The following is a 15,552-nucleotide window of genomic DNA, read 5'->3' as shown; positions in this document are numbered from 1 at the left end:
CAGGAGGTGGTGCATTTAAACTAGTTGATCTTTTGTCCAGAAAAGGAGCAGGTTAGCCATTTAGCGTAAGTTGTCATGGTGTTAAGAAGTTAACCAGCGTCGTAGTACAGAAAACCACTCGGTTAACTCCAAAGTTACTTGATTGAAGGAATTCCAGCTTCATAGTACAGGCCTCTGGTTTGTTGGTCTGTTAAAGGTTGAATTAGCATCACATGCTTGACTGATTAACATTAGGATTTAATTAGCCCTGTCTATCACCTGTGGTACCTGTTGGCATCATTTCAGTGCAAGCTGAGGTTTTGTGTATGCTTAACAGGGTGTAAAAACCAATCACTGGCTCCTCCTTCTTTTAATGTTTTGTTCTGCCACCCAGCATGTCCAGCTCTTTTTTCCATGAAAGCCTAAAAAGGTCAACACTGTAGCACTTTGAAAACACAACTATACCTTTCTCACTCCTTCACATACAGGTGCAAACACAGTCTCCTACCGGTACTCCAGAGATGTCCAGCACACAGCTGTCCTCGTTTCTCTCAGCAGCTGTGATATGAGCACACACTCTCATGCATACAATGCTTTGTTCTATGTAGGAAGGAGTAGGAGGGAGAGCGACTGAGTGAGAAAGCAAACAAGAGCTGGAACGCAATTCAAAAGCTTCGGGGATTTGGTTCGTGTGATACTTTTTAGAGGAATAGACAAATATAGCTGATTTTACACACCATGTATTATGTAAAAGATGATTCCACGATATATTATGCATTACAATAATAAATTATTTAGACTGTTTTATTTTCCTCAGGAGTGGATTTTCGTCTGAAAAAAGATGCAATTTTACAGATAGGTGCAACCAGCCCAGAAGGATGTTTAAAAACACTGTCAGAAAAAATATCAGTGTATATGACTGTAAGGGAAAGAAAAAAGACACTAAAGTAAAGTGAAAAAGGTTGTTAAACTCGGCTAAAGGGTTTTATCTGTGACGCTGGTTATGTTAAAGGGCAGGATGAACGGTTTACTCTTATCTCTTCTATAAGTGTCAGCTCTCAATCCCTCATCTCTTCATCTCTTTAGACCGCTTGTTGGAAATGTGGTGGTTGATTGAAATCTCCCAGTCAGTCATTTGCTTTCACAGTTAAAGTTATGAAAAAGGGAGTTAACAGTTTATTTATTTACATTTTCTTTCTTTCTTTGCAACTAACTGAGGAAATCTTATTGGCTCCTTTTTAGATCCTATTTTTTTTTTGTCTCATCCTCTCTCTCTCTCTCTCTCTCGCCCCACAGACATCACTCTGGGTCCAGAGATGTTAAAGAGTACGACCAACTTTAGCACCTTCCTACTGAACCGCTCATCAGGCATGCTATTTTTGGGCGGCAAGGATGCCATACTGGCCGTGGACACAAACAACTTGAACCAACAACCAAAAAAGGTGCTGATAGTTGAACAAGTGAATGTCCATGAAACAACATTGTATAATAGAGCTTAAAAGTTTGTGCAAACCTTAGAATTTTGTGTTCTTCAAAAATTTGATATGAGATAATAGATTTTTATATTTAGGGAAACAATCTTATATTGCATGTCTATGTGTGGCATAAGTGTGTGAACCACTGTGGAGGCTCTTTAGGTGATAAATGAGTCAGATGAGTCTGAATGTAAAGGCTTATAAAACCGTATCTAAAGACCTCATTAATTCACAGATAATGTGGAAATGTGATGTTTACCTTCTTTAGAAGTGGTGGACCTACAGAGATCCCTTCAAATGCGTTGGGTCCCAAATGAATCCATAGTAACCTTAAGTGACAAAAGACTTATTTAAAATTTACTGATGATGAGTCCATTATCAGAACACCAAGCAACAGTGGTGCATGTGGCGAGGCTGTCAGCAGGAAGCAACTGCTTCCCAAAAAGAGCTTTTCTGTCTATTTGCTAAAGATAATGAGGAAACATGGAATATAGCTTGTGCAAAAAGAATATATGGATTGATGAACTTTGTTAAGGCACTTCATGTCATATCTAAAAAAACATGTTCCAAGAAGAAGGACCAGTGATAAGTCTAACATTGATTACCAATCAGCTACTGATTGCCTTCAATCAGCTTCTTACTCCATCTCTTACTTCTTCTTCCAGATTATTTGGGATGTGCCAGAGGATAAGAGGAAGTCTTGTGTGGGAAAAGGACAAACAGAGGTGAGACTCTTGTGCAGGTTTTTAAATCAACATAAGTTTAAAGTGTTTTTTTAATGGGTTTAAACTCTTATGGTAAACATTTTACTGTATTATACAGGTAATTATACCAATGTAAAAGTAATTGTGTGTATTAAAGTTGAGGGTTCATGTTAAATCCCACTAAATAGTATAATTATGCCACCTGCTAACGTAAACTGGTGGCCTACCTGGGTTATCTCTTTAGTACCGAATGAAAGGTATGGTGTCATGTTGTTTCCTGTTGGTGCTAGTAATGACACTTGACATGAGTCATATGATGTGCCACAGCTGTGCACTGTTGGTTAGTTTTGGTTTTTTCTGTCTCAATTTTGGATGTAAAACCTTGTATTCAAGTGTGAGTCACCAATTCCTGGCCAAATCCAGTTTAATGATGAATTGGCTTTTAAAATGAGCCTCTCTTGTGTTACCAAAGGCCAGTATAACTTTTTCAAAACCTGTCACTGTGCCCCTCCAGCAGCTATTAGTGCTGCTGCTTTACTGAGGAAAATCATCAGCCTCTAGCATTTTTAAAATATTATTTAAATTCGAACATGTTTGTTTTGCTATTGCATAGAATGAAGCTGTAGAATGAACAACTCTAGGCTTTTGGCCACCAGATTGGAAGTTCTGGGATTGAGGCCAAGGCCTCATTAGGTTTTTGTGTGTGAATGTGCAAAGACACATAAACACTAAGATTGAGAGTGTATGGGAAGTCACAGATGTCCAGTAAGTGTCTATAGAAACTGATTAATTAGAGCGTACCATACAGTCATACTGCTCACAGTAAACTAACGGTACACACAGCCTGTTGAGACATGTTTCAGCGATTTTTTGGTTTAACTACAAAGGTTTAAAAAAAAATCATTCTGTTTCCTCAAATGACCTTTTTATGCTCAAAAGTGCCTCAGTCCAGAAATATCAGCTTAAATCGAAATCCACAAAACCAGTGGAAGATCAGCAGTTTATCAAAAGGAAAGTGCAGTTGATTTTGAACTATTTTATACACTCATCATCAGCTTTTTATTCTTTTTTTATACCATAAGAAGGCAGGGACTGATAAAGGCAGGAAAGAGGAGGGTTTTTTTCTGCGAAAACATTGATCAAAAGATTACACGTGAGTCAGAATGGGAAGAAGGACTGAGGGCAGAAAGGGTAGAAAACAGGAAGGGAAAGAGACAAATTAAGATTAGACCAAAAAGACAATAGACTCAACAAAAGACTACCTGAGTGTGTGTGATTGTGTGTAGGTGATCAGTTAAGAGCATTTTGTAGTTTCTTTTTCACTTTTTACACTCCTTTAGAAGAATTTATTGAAGGTATTCACTCATAAATATCATTATTAATATGGTATTCCCAAGCTCCCTATATAGAACGTTAAGGGTTACCTCACTACTACGTACAGTACGTTACTAAAACAGGGTTAAAATAATGATGAATTTAATAGACTCTTGTTTGAGTTTTCACCTAATAAAGTCTGAACTGTGGAACTGATGGATCAGCATGAAAAACTTTTAGATGTTTTAGTTGTAGGAATTTTAAATTGATGTTATAACAGCTTTTAACACAAAAAGAATAGTTATACCCAGTTATAATTATAAATATAATACATTTAAGATGAATCATAAATAATGACATATAGCAATTTAAACCACCTCATTGCCAGGTTGTGAAGCAGGGTCATTTGTAAAAACAAGGTTATTTTGTGCAGATGAAGCGATGAATCCAGAGCTGTTCCCATTGTTACCTACCTGAGCACAGACTCTGCCTTTCTCAAGTGTTGTGCCAACACTGGATCTGGCAGGGAGGGTGGATTGCGATGACATGATCTGTGCACCAGAGAGGATCAGGTCTTTGGGGAAGCAATGACTCAGGCCTGGAGCTTAAACAGAGGGGCAGGCAATGCTACGCACATACAAGCTTGATGGAAATGCTTTAACGGTAACCATGGTAGAAGAAGGGGGGGGTATTTTATTTTTCCGAAACAGAGATGTCAGTGAAAAGAAAAAAAAACCTGCATTGACAAAAACTGTACCAGCAGTGTTGTGTCTTTATAAGACCAGCAATGCAAAGAAATGCACGTATTATTTATGCATGAAGATGATTGGTCTTGTGTGTGAGCGTGTGTGAGTAAGGGTGGTCTTTGTTAGGTAGCAGTGGGAATCTCAAATGTCATTTGAAACCGTGGGGGTCTCTGATTTCCAGTCAGAATCATTGACACCCCAGCTGATGTCAGAAGCTACTTTAACCTCTTTCCTAAACCACAGTGTTAGTTCATGAGCAAAGAAGCATCATGTCTTGTTGCAAGGAAAGAAAGAAGTAGCTATATTTATAACACATAAAAAATTAAACTGATTAATAACTTAAGTTGAACTTGAAAGGATGTGAGAACTGTGCAGTTATACTGTTAAATAGTCTAAGTCTATGCCTGTTAAATAGTCTAAGTCTATGCTGAAGTCAATCAGACTCAAAACAATTAGATTTAAAAACAACATTGTCAAGCTATATTTTATCATTTCATATACTTATTAATTGTAATCTGTAATTGATAATCTAACTGAAATTAGATGCATGGAAAAATAAAGATTCAACTTCCTCATTTTCAAAGGTGATCCTGAAAGTTAAACTCTTTTCTTTCCTTCATTTCTTTGATTATGTCTCCCCCTGCAGGTGGACTGCAACAACTACATCCGCCTGTTGGAATTTCTGGGAGATGGACACATCTACGTGTGTGGCACCTACGCCTTTGACCCCCAATGTGCCTTTTTGGTTAGTGTGTCCATCATCTATGAGTAACTGATCAATGTGATCAGACATGGCTGGCCACAGTTTATGCAAATGTTTTTTGCATATGCATAAATAGCTCTAAATTAAATCATGTGACTTAATTCTGCACTTATTTTCAACAACTAAAAGTACAAATAGAAAGTCACAAGCATAGTATGTGACAGTATTTGAGCTTGTTAACATTAAAAGTCTTTTTCAGATTTCCCATCATGCACCCTTGAGCACCAATGTCATTAAAGATTTGAGCATTAGAGAGCTTGATTGCAGTCATTATAGTGACATTTCAAGCAGCACATTGAAGTAAAAAGACAAGCTATAAGAGATTAAGAGAATAAGAGTTTACTTAATGGTAGTTGATTTTAAAACATACATACATAAATAATTTTCTCATTTTAGTTTTAAGTTCTGCTTCTCTGTCACCCTTCAGGAGCTCTCCTCCTTTTCTTTGGAAAAAGCTGAGGATGGAGGGGTGAAGATGGAAACGGGAAAGGGCAAGTGCCCTTTTGAGCCCAATCAACATTACACAGCTGTTATGGCAGGCAAGTACAGCTGGACTGTCGCCTTCTCATCCGATTGCCATGTTTATTTTCTGCTTTACCATCATTTCAACTTATCTGATGTGGATGTTTTTTAAGTAGTTACTGCATTTTCAGAAGGCAAGTTAAACTTACACCTCTCACCATCTTTTCTCTAGATGGTATCCTGTACACAGCAGCCACTAGTAACTTCCTGGGAACGCACTTCGACATCTCCCGGGCAACTGGCCCTGAAAACGACCGCATCCGAACTGAGCGAGCCATCAGCTGGCTTAATGGTGAGTCACACATGCACACATTCGCACTTGCTGACAACACAGACACCCAGTCACACTATCTTAAAGAAACAGGTGAAGTTTTTTCTCTTGTGTGTTTCATCAGATCCAGAATTTGTCAGCTCAGCCTTCATAGAACAATCTGCAGATAACAATCCAACAGGAGATGATGACAAAATTTACTTCTTCTTCACTGAGATGGCCAAAGAGTACGATCTATACACCAAAGTCAAGGTGTCAAGGGTGGCACGTGTCTGCAAGGTAACCCAATATCTCATCTGAATGATTCATTTCTTTGTTTGCATAGAATGAACTGAATTCATAATCACTACTGTCTCTTCAGTCGGATGTTGGAGGGATGAAAACGCTGCAGCGGCGTTGGACCACCTTTCTTAAGACCCAGCTGGTCTGTGAGGACAAACCGAGCGGTCAGCGCTATAATGTCCTAACGGATGTTTTCACCCAGCAACACACTCCTGGTGATCCCAGTAGCACACTCTTCTATGGACTGTTCACCTCCCAGTGGTAAGCTGAGAAAGTTCAAGAGCTAATAAGATTATAGGCATCTTTATTTTACAGCTAGGAGATGAAAACTTCTAAATCATTTAAAGGTTTTAGATAAAGTGTCTTTCAAAGTGTAGAACAACCTAAAAGATCAAGACAAAGTGTCTGAGAATCTCAAATTGATGAAAAACTAAAGACAGATCAATTGTAAACCACTGTATTCAGTAATTATGCTAAGCTAAGCTAACAATCCTCGGTGGTAATTTACGTTGTTTGAAATGTTCACTTCTCTTAATCACCCACTACATAGTGTTAGCTATATCGAGCACTTTCCAGTGATAGAACCCAACAGCTGTTAATGAATTTTGCACACTACTTGACATTTAAGATATCATAGTTCTCAGATGTTCTCAACAGGTTACAAAAATCATAAAATTAACTATGGATTTTGAGCTATGATGGCCTTAGCTGTTGGGTCCAGTATGTTTAGACAGTTTACAGCTTCTGTGCTCTTTTTTTAGTGTGTGCTATGACTGATTATTGTGTACCTCATCAAATAAAAAGTAAGAGCTGAAATTTCCAACAGTGCTACAAAAGGGCTGCCTCAGTATATAGTTAATTATTTGGTGCAGCAGTAAACAATTTCAATTCCTCATCTGGTGAAACCGTTGAAAAAAATGTTAAAAAGACAACCTGGCTCATCTAAACTACATTTTAACTGAAGAGTAGAACATGAAAAGTCATCTTATTCTGATGGAAAAGAAATAAGTATATGACATGTGCAAGTTTTTTTTTTTTGTTATAATATATAGAGTGAGCCATGTTGGTTAGGCAGACTAGATTTAGCCCCAAAAAACCATGATGACGGGCAAAAAAAACAGAGGGTGTGTGTTTAGAAAGTAAAACCATTGTAAATGCTAACTAGTTTTTATTTTTCTTTTCCCAGGGAGCCTGAAGCGGTGTCAGCTGTGTGTGTTTTCAGTCTTTCTGACATAAGCAAAGTGATGGAAGGTCCCTTTAAAGAGCTAAAAAAGACTTGTGAAAACTGGATCATTCCTGAACCTGTCCCTAGTCCAAGGCCTGGCCAAGTACATAACCTTTGCTATTTCACCTCACACAGTGCCTTGTGTTGTATTCTAAAGTAAAACCATTAATTACTTGTATTCTTTCTCCTTTTTAGTGTTTGAATGATGCTTTAAGAGTTGAAGGATTTGAGTCCTCCTTAAAGCTTCCTGACAAAGTGCTGACATTCGTGCGAGACCACCCTCTGATGGAGAACAGTGTCACTGCAGCACCTCTGCTGGTCCGGAGGGGAATCACATACACCAAGCTGGCTGTAACGCTGACTGGGAATGGAGGAGAGCAAGGAGGAGCAGTGCTACATCTTGGGACAGGTGAAGAGAAATTATAAGACGTCAGTTTGATATGCAGATGGAGCCAATGAAAGGTCTGCCAAGATTGTCATGAAAATATTGGAAAGATGTAATCAAAAATTAAATGATCTCCATCAAAGTCTGTAATTTATTTTATTTCCATTTAAAGTGACATAAATAACATCTTTATTGCAATCTTTGTTCTTTTGTTGCAGACCGTGGAGAGCTTCACAGGGTGGCAGTGGTGGGCCAGAATGCCACCTTACTGCAGGAGATTCCTCTGTTCACATCACAGGAGCCTGTTAACAGTATATTACTCCATCAGGTAGAGCCTATGGATCCATATTCCTATTGCAGCCACACAAATATCTATTAGATTGCTCAGTGATTCTGTAAGGTATCCCTGTGTTTCCAGGATCAGGCGCTGGTGGTTAGCCCCGTGTCTCTGGCTCGTGTCCAGGCTAAAGGCTGCGCTTTGTATACCAGCTGTGAGGTGTGTGCCAGAGCCAGAGGACTGGGTTGTGTGTGGAGCACAACAGATAAAGCCTGCAGGTCCACAAAAGCAGAGTGAGTACAGAAATATGACAATGAATTGGAAGACATCCAAAAATGAAAATCAAAGGCAGGCTGTATAAATATTAGGTCATAAAATGGGTCAGAATTTGTTTTAAACAGTTTTGTTTATCACACTATACCTGCACTTTGTTTTAAACATCTGATACTAAGATTGTCTGTATACCTTTGGGTATTTATTTAAAGCAGTGAAGACATTTAAGTATGGTATTAAAGCAGATATGTAAAAAGTGACGTCCAATGATTATTACTTTGTGTTTCCAGCCCTGGTCCAGGTGATGTGGTGGATGCTGCCTTGAAAAAGTGTGATGCACGAGAGGGTAAGTGTATGTTGGTGCATTTTCATATTTAATTTAAAGATCGTAAATCATGCAATCATTTTTTTCTTTTATGTTAAATCTGCATAGTAAAATTACAAATGAAAAACTTTCAGTTTTGTTATTCAGCTCTCTGCTTTCTCATCTCTCCTCCAGGGCGTTGCGACCCATCCATCAGGGAGCTGCGAGTCTCCATAGGCCTGCGCCTGTTGTTGCCATGTGTCCAGTTGTCTCCCAGGCCCTGTAGTTGGGAGCATCCTCCCCACAGACATACCAGGCAACATCACTCTGATTTGGAGGTGGCTGTTACTGAGGACAGTCTTGGAATATATGTCTGCACATGCCAGGTATGCAAACTGTACAAAGAGAGGACTACTACTTTTTTTTAAACTTTATAACAGAAAACAGACCATAGACAAAGTCTCTTCTTCTCTTATTTGCTGTCTTTCTAACACAGGAGGGAGGACCAGGTGTAAGGGACCCAACACCTTGCCAAAGAGCAGCCTATCAATTAACACTGAAAGACCCCAGCGCTGGAGGAGCAGTGGCAACTGCAGGAAGTCGTCATGTCCTGGCTGTGTACATCTTTTTCTTCTGCGGGGGTTTAATACTTGGCATGTGCCTCCTGTACTTTTTAACCTCAAGGCGAAGCAGTTCCCGCGAGGGCCACGACCTGCCAGATAATTCGCTGTCATCAGAGAAGGGGCGGGACTTACTGGGCTCCTCAGCCACTCCCCAGTCCCCGAGCAGTGACAGTCTGCTGTCTGACGGATTCCGGCTGACAGAAAAACGAAATGGGACCACAACTTCAACTACTACAACGACACTGCTCAGTAATCAAGGAAATGGTAGTCACCATGGAAATAGTTACAGCGGCACCCTGATTAACAGTAACTCCAGCAACGGACATAGAAATTCCCAATATGGTAATTGCAACATGAATAGCAGCGGCCTGAAGCTTACCTCAGAAATTTTAGTAGCAGACCGGCTTGACGGAAGGACGGGGGAGTTGGAGCACGTGAGGCCTGAAGGGGGAGAGTGGGAGTCTCGGGAGGGGGACGAAATGGATGAGGAGCTGGGAAATGGGTTTAGGGAAGATATGAAAGGACTAGAAGAAGAGCTTTCTAGCTTTCCGATGTTTAAATCACCAGCACCTTTAGTTCCGTGCGAAGAAAGCTCAATATAAAAAGATGATACAAACACACTGTTGACTGAACCACTTTGCATCCTCCAAATAAACTGAGTACCACTGGAGGTAATGCAACGTGGGGATTGCCAAATGCCTTTTGGGAGCTGTGGGATGAAAAGACACTTCAGAGATTCATGAGAAATTTAAGTGTATGTCAAAGCATGTGAGAGAGCTTTTATGTACGGAGAGACGTGTGAGACAGAGAACATGTGGGATTGGCCTCTAATTGTGAGTCACTCAGAATGGGAGCCACAGCTAAATACATGTTTTGGATGTAAATTTAAAATGTAAATACAAGCAATCTGAACTGGAATGTGAACATGAGAGTGAGCTGGTTGTTGCGTAATTCCAATGTTACAAGAAAACAAAGATGAAATGTCTGTGTGTAGACATGGAAAAGCCATATTTCTCCTTAACTTTTGTTGTATGGTCTCTCATCTACTTCTCCTGATTGCACTGCAACAGAAAAGTGTACTTTTCTCTCTGCACCTTTCTCTCTTTCTCATTATTTGTGTTTCTCTCTCTCTGGAACTCCACTCATGTCCCAAACCTTGATGGATCCAAAAGCACCAAAGGACCCCTGAGCCATAGTCTGCCCAGGCACACTGCACTGGTTCTGAGCTTCAAAGATGAAGAGATGTCACTGTCAGAGAGACTAAGAAAGCATAAGTTCAGTGCAAAGCCTTCAGTGACCTGGATGGGGCTGTCCCTGTCTGCAATGCAGCTGATAAATTTCAGATCATCAGATTTGTGTTTAAAAAATTGAAGGTGCACAACCGATACAAGAAAACTGTCAATGTTCAGACTTACCATTACTAAAAAAAAATAAGACAAACTTCTTTTAAATGATCTGAAATTCATTTCAGTGTCAAAGAATGGACCTTTTTAAACTTAAAACCACCATCACCTCATTTTGTGAGTTCCTGTCATGTTGTTTTGCAATAAAACATTAAACAGTTGTTGGTGTCTTGTTGCTATATTTTCTGCTGAAATCCTGGTTGCGAGAACAAACTGATGGATAGACCGAAACTGTGAGTAAATTTGTTCCTCTTAATATGTGTGATGCCATCTACAAATGTAAGAGAGTGTGTGTGCCTGTTTGTTGAGGAAATGTGTGCATCTCAGCATCTTTTTTCCCTCATGTATTTGTAGTTAAATGTTACTTTCAAAGTTTACTACTTTCAATATTCTTGTCAAAGAATTGGATGATAAAGGAGCATCCCCCAAAGGTTTGATTGCTAAAGAAAGCTGGCTCCAAAGCTCCTGGAGCTGATTTTTTAAAATCACTGCGTACTGTGTACCCTCTGTGATTAATCAATGTTCAGTTAGAGGCTTTTTCAGTTCCACAGCAGTAAAGAATAGTACAGCAGGCATTTCATTCTATAGCAGTAGACCTACACCATAACTTATAATGAATGTTTTAGACATGATAAAAGAACATCCACCAAAGATTTAATCTTTCCAAGCCCAGGGTGAACCCAGCCTACACACACACATACACACACACACACACACACAATCACACGAAATCCTGATCCGATTTAAGCAGGTGTAATGGATGTATGGATGGATGGATTTTGATCTCTTTATGTTTAATTCCATCAGAGAATCGTCAATCAGTTTAAAGAAAAAAAATCTCTGTGCAGTTTGGCTGCATTGTGCTGCTTAAAATGACATCAGCTTTATTTATAGACCAACACAGTAATGTAAAGAGATAAAAATTCAACATCAATAGTCAAATAATGAGTTAATTTAAACATTCCAGCAATTCCCAAGGCTTTTTATAACTAGAAAGTCTAAAAATCCCTTTTATAGCGCTAATACTGCTTCCTCCTCCTGTTTTCCAGGAGCAGAATTCTGAACCAGTACAGTAAACTGTAAGTACACGTCAGTCCTGTGTTACACAAATACATCTTTGATTGGATCTGCTCTACATGGAGTAAGATGAATTCTTAGGCAATTTTCAGTTAACTCAGTTTAAAAAAATGGAGAAATGTGATAGTTTGAATGAGAAACTGACAAAGCTCAGGGACAAATAAACAACAGGCTTGTGCAGAACTTGATCACAGCTTATTGGGGAGATTAATTGTATTTGAATCAGTTGTGCTGAAGCAGGGAAACATTTGAAACTTGCAGAACAGGATTTGAAATGTACACCCCTGCATAGATTAATAGTCAAATGTACATACTGAACATATGTTTAGATTTAGAAATGTAAAATTATATTATCCTGGGCGCTGACATGTTTGTTTTTTGTGTAAGTTCTTCAAATAATTCTGTTCTCAGTTCAGTGGGAAAACTCTTGAAACCTTTCAGTTCACTTTTCAGAGCAGGATGCTTATAATATTTTTACTAAGTTTTAATCCACCTAAACACAAAACTGATCAAATACAATGAAAAATTCTATATATTATATATTAAAATGTTAACTTTTTGAGGAAACCAACGGGGGAGGTGTAAACTAATGGTTACAGAGATAGGCTTGGGTATGAAAAACAGGTTCAAGACAATAGAGGTGACCCCTTGTGGGCCCTTAAACAAGGCCTTTACCCCCTTCCCAACTGCTCCCTGGGTACCAAAACATGGCAGCTTACTTAAGCTGAACACACCCCCATCAAAAGCAACACCAGAGTGACAACAGAAATTTCTCAAATGAATTACAAGTTAATAATTTCAGGATTTACTTATTTAAAGATTTATTCAGATGTATTTAAACTTAAATAGTTGTTCTGCCTTGTTAATTTAAACAGCATTCCTCAGTTGGCAACATGCATCTTTTTATATACAACTGTGACGGCCCCTTCTTCTTTGTGGCCGTGTTCTTTATTTATGTGTGTGTGCAGGTGAAGCTGGAGTGTACCTGGCTGTGCGTGCGTGCGTCAAGGGCCCGACGCACTGCGCATATAAAAAACTCGCCAGCCTCATCCCTCTCTTTTCCTCGCTCTGCTCCCAGGCCGCACCTGCGCCCGCTGCATCTTGCCTTTTGCTTTACTTTTAGTTTAGCTTTACACCATACAACACTGCAGTCATTATACTCTTTCACACAACCATGCACGCACCTACACTTCTGATTTTGCAGACAGCCACACTTCATGGTTATCTTATTTTGCCTTAGTTTTGGTTCATCTTTCGTTAATAAATGATCATAATTGGCCTTATCTGTTGTTTGGCGTAATTTTGTTATAGTCGTGAGCCGGGTTATGACACAAGCTATGAAAGAAAGGTCTTAAAAAAGACTAGCAAATCAGGAACACACGAATTATCTCAAATATTTCAATTCATACAAACAAAAATTAAAACATTCTAACTAAATGACAGCACAACCAATCAACCTCTATTATTTGAGCAGAAAGAAATTTTTTGAAAAATGAGTATTTTAATTGAAAGGTTTTATTTTATAATGAATATAATGAACTTCAGTTCTGAACTGGAAGCACAGAATGCATGTATAATGAGCATATGTGGATAATCATTTAACTTAAACCTTTAACAGCCTGTACCGCTTGCTAGCACAAAATTTTTTGTGACTGTAATCAATTTTGTTAAACATTTTTGGAAATAAACTCCCCCGAGTCATCTTGGTTTGGGTACATAATACCCAAAGCAAGTTGTTATCCCATTACTGTTTCAAATTCCAACCATTTCTCCATTGTTAATATATTAATAACTTTCATCTCCACTATTTGTTATAAAACATTGTTGAAAGGAAAAGAAAAAGGTGAAAAAAAAAACAAATTTTTTTTTGCTTTTATTTTAGTGCCAACTATAAAGGGTTAAGAAGTTATAACGTTTGCAAAAGTAAGAAACAACACTTGTACCATTTTTGTGAAGCTGCAGAAACTGTTAACCAGTTAAGGAAATTAATGAAATAATGTCCTCATCTCAGTCATCAAGCAACACTTTTGGTCTTCTGTATTCAAAAAGCCTGAAGTCCCCTTCATAGAGCTTGTACAGCTTCCTCCTGTCCTTCAGGGGCACCACTCTGAACCATTCTTTAATAAAACTGTGAGTTGTCATATTGTCATAGGATGGAGGGAACTTAATTTCGTCCTCCAGTTTTAACATCTTCAGCAACTCTTGAGCATCTTCCTGAAGTGTCTCCTGATGTCCAACAAAGTCATACCTGAGAAGGAAATAAAACAGTTTTGTAAACTTTGTTTAGACTACTGATGTCTTACAGTTGTTTCAGAGTTGCTCTTTGTTGTTTTAAGAAAGTGGTCTTTACCATTTCAAGTCTGCAGGCAAAATTAGACTTACTCTATAAAGCAGGGGTGACACAATCGATACATCTGCCTCCAGTGGGGCTCAAAGGGCTCCATCTTCTCTGTCTTTGGGTCGAGTAGGTACTGAATAAAGTTGTAAAATGAGGGACGCACACTTAATGCAAATGCTTCATCTGCTGTTCGTGGTGGATTGGAGAGGTTGCCATAAAGTTGCAGAATGTATCTGCCGAAGTTTACATAAAAATACTCATTGTGATGCTGGAACTTGTCTCGGTAGGCAGATATGAGACGAACAAAAGGGTCTCGAACAAACAGGAATTTTGTGTAGTGCTTCAACCTCGCCTGTATTACAAAACAAACATCAGTCCTCTATTTGCAACAATCAGGTGACGTTTGATATCACTGCATGAACTCACCTTCATCTCAGTCACTGGGAAGGAGTTCAGGAGAGTGAAGTTGTTCATGAAATGGACTGAGTCAGGATCAATCGACTCTGGGTCAGGATATGGCTCGTTCTGGTTCAAGACAAGCAAAACCCTCTTCCAGTTGGTACATGCCACCTACAGATGTAGATATGAATATGAGTCCAGAGCCATGCTGGTGCTTTGTAACGTGCACAACAACAAAAAACTACTTTTCAAGTCACAAGGCAAATTTTAACTGGGGTTTCATCCAGTTATCATAGGACCACATTTACTAAACCAGGTAAAATGTTTTGGTCCAGTGTGGATTGCATGACATCATGAAGGGATTCTAGTGTGATGTAAATTTCCTCCAGTGCAAGTTTAAATGTGTTTAAATGTGATGTTAAGCTAAAAGTTGTGATGGATATAGTTAGAATAATGGACAATGGGATGCATTGTGTCAGTGGACTGTCTGCACAAAGCCATTAAAACAAACATGATTGTTTCTTTTGGGTATGTAATGTTTGCACATACAACCTTGGGAATGTAACAGTAGACGATGCCATGAGTGTCGTCCACAATGAGATTCTCCAACTCTGTGTCACTCAGTTCTTCCAAACTGTGTCTTCCCTCAGTAAACACCTCTTTGTCTGCATCACATAGCTCTCTTAGCAGCTGCTTTCTAAGTTGTTTCTGCTGATGGATCCCTTCTGCTGTAATAATGAGAAGAAAAAGGAAAATGTGTTTTAAATGACTAAAGTTGTCAAATTGTTAGTGAGAAGTAAGTTTGCTGAAAGGTTGTTCCTCTCACGAGAAGGTGACAGGTTGTGGTGAATGTGAAAAGACAAATATTTGTCTTTTCCAAAGCTGAACTGAAGAGCTGATCTGTGTGACATTTTATCAATCCAAAATAAAGCAAACATGGGCAGGGTTTGGAGCTCCTCTCTTGCTCCAAATAATTCACAGAAAGCGGAGTGCAAAATACAAGCATGCCATGACTGAAGCATATATGTTTCTATGAATCGTACCTTTCGCGTCTTGAAACACGTCCCTTGTGTATGATGACAACATGATAAAAAACATGGATCCCAAAAATCCAATGGATAGATAAAATCTTGTGCGTGCCGCCATGACATTTGACGTTTTATAGTGTTTCACCCAGACCTAATGAATGACA

At 39.0% G+C, this 15,552-nt stretch overlaps 2 protein-coding genes across 2 annotated transcripts in view; one reads left to right on the top strand and one right to left on the bottom strand.

Annotated features, from left to right (window-relative positions):
- Positions 1–10,707, top strand: part of sema4f (sema domain, immunoglobulin domain (Ig), transmembrane domain (TM) and short cytoplasmic domain, (semaphorin) 4F) — a 51,411-nt gene extending 40,704 nt beyond the window's left edge. Inside the window, exons 2-15 of the mRNA XM_041986125.1 lie at positions 1,276–1,421; positions 2,120–2,179; positions 4,865–4,963; positions 5,409–5,520; positions 5,676–5,795; positions 5,899–6,053; positions 6,136–6,317; positions 7,243–7,384; positions 7,477–7,690; positions 7,885–7,994; positions 8,085–8,236; positions 8,507–8,562; positions 8,716–8,906; positions 9,017–10,707. Of these exons, the coding sequence (XP_041842059.1) occupies positions 1,276–1,421; positions 2,120–2,179; positions 4,865–4,963; positions 5,409–5,520; positions 5,676–5,795; positions 5,899–6,053; positions 6,136–6,317; positions 7,243–7,384; positions 7,477–7,690; positions 7,885–7,994; positions 8,085–8,236; positions 8,507–8,562; positions 8,716–8,906; positions 9,017–9,745 (2,468 nt within the window). The 3' untranslated portion in view covers positions 9,746–10,707. The remainder of the gene's footprint in view (positions 1–1,275; positions 1,422–2,119; positions 2,180–4,864; positions 4,964–5,408; positions 5,521–5,675; positions 5,796–5,898; positions 6,054–6,135; positions 6,318–7,242; positions 7,385–7,476; positions 7,691–7,884; positions 7,995–8,084; positions 8,237–8,506; positions 8,563–8,715; positions 8,907–9,016) is intronic.
- Positions 10,708–13,630: 2,923 nt separating this feature from the next.
- LOC121640409 (carbohydrate sulfotransferase 12-like) lies at positions 13,631–15,467 on the bottom strand. The gene is made up of 5 exons (XM_041986126.1): positions 15,404–15,467; positions 14,913–15,088; positions 14,388–14,531; positions 14,006–14,313; positions 13,631–13,871 (listed from the first exon to the last, which is right to left on the bottom strand). The coding sequence occupies exons 1-5, from the start codon at positions 15,456–15,458 to the stop codon at positions 13,631–13,633; spliced, it is 924 nt and encodes a 307-aa protein (XP_041842060.1). The 5' UTR covers positions 15,459–15,467.
- Positions 15,468–15,552: the final 85 nt, after the last annotated feature.

This window comes from Melanotaenia boesemani, chromosome 5 (assembly GCF_017639745.1).
Source record: "Melanotaenia boesemani isolate fMelBoe1 chromosome 5, fMelBoe1.pri, whole genome shotgun sequence".
In the NCBI taxonomy this organism is placed as follows: domain Eukaryota; kingdom Metazoa; phylum Chordata; class Actinopteri; order Atheriniformes; family Melanotaeniidae; genus Melanotaenia; species Melanotaenia boesemani.
This window is presented reverse-complemented; position numbering and strand designations above follow the sequence as displayed.

What these genes read in the sequence shown, in the direction of transcription:
- LOC121640409 (XM_041986126.1), bottom strand. Translation starts at nt 15,458, where the DNA reads ATGTTTTTTATCATGTTGTCATCATACACAAGGGACGTGTTTCAAGAC. An exon ending in CGTGTTTCAAGACGCGAAAG is followed by an intron (nt 15,089 to 15,403) that starts GTACGATTCATA and finishes TCATTATTACAG; the next exon opens with CAGAAGGGATCCATCAGCAG. An exon ending in TCCCAGTGACTGAGATGAAG is followed by an intron (nt 14,314 to 14,387) that starts GTGAGTTCATGC and finishes TTTGTAATACAG; the next exon opens with GCGAGGTTGAAGCACTACAC.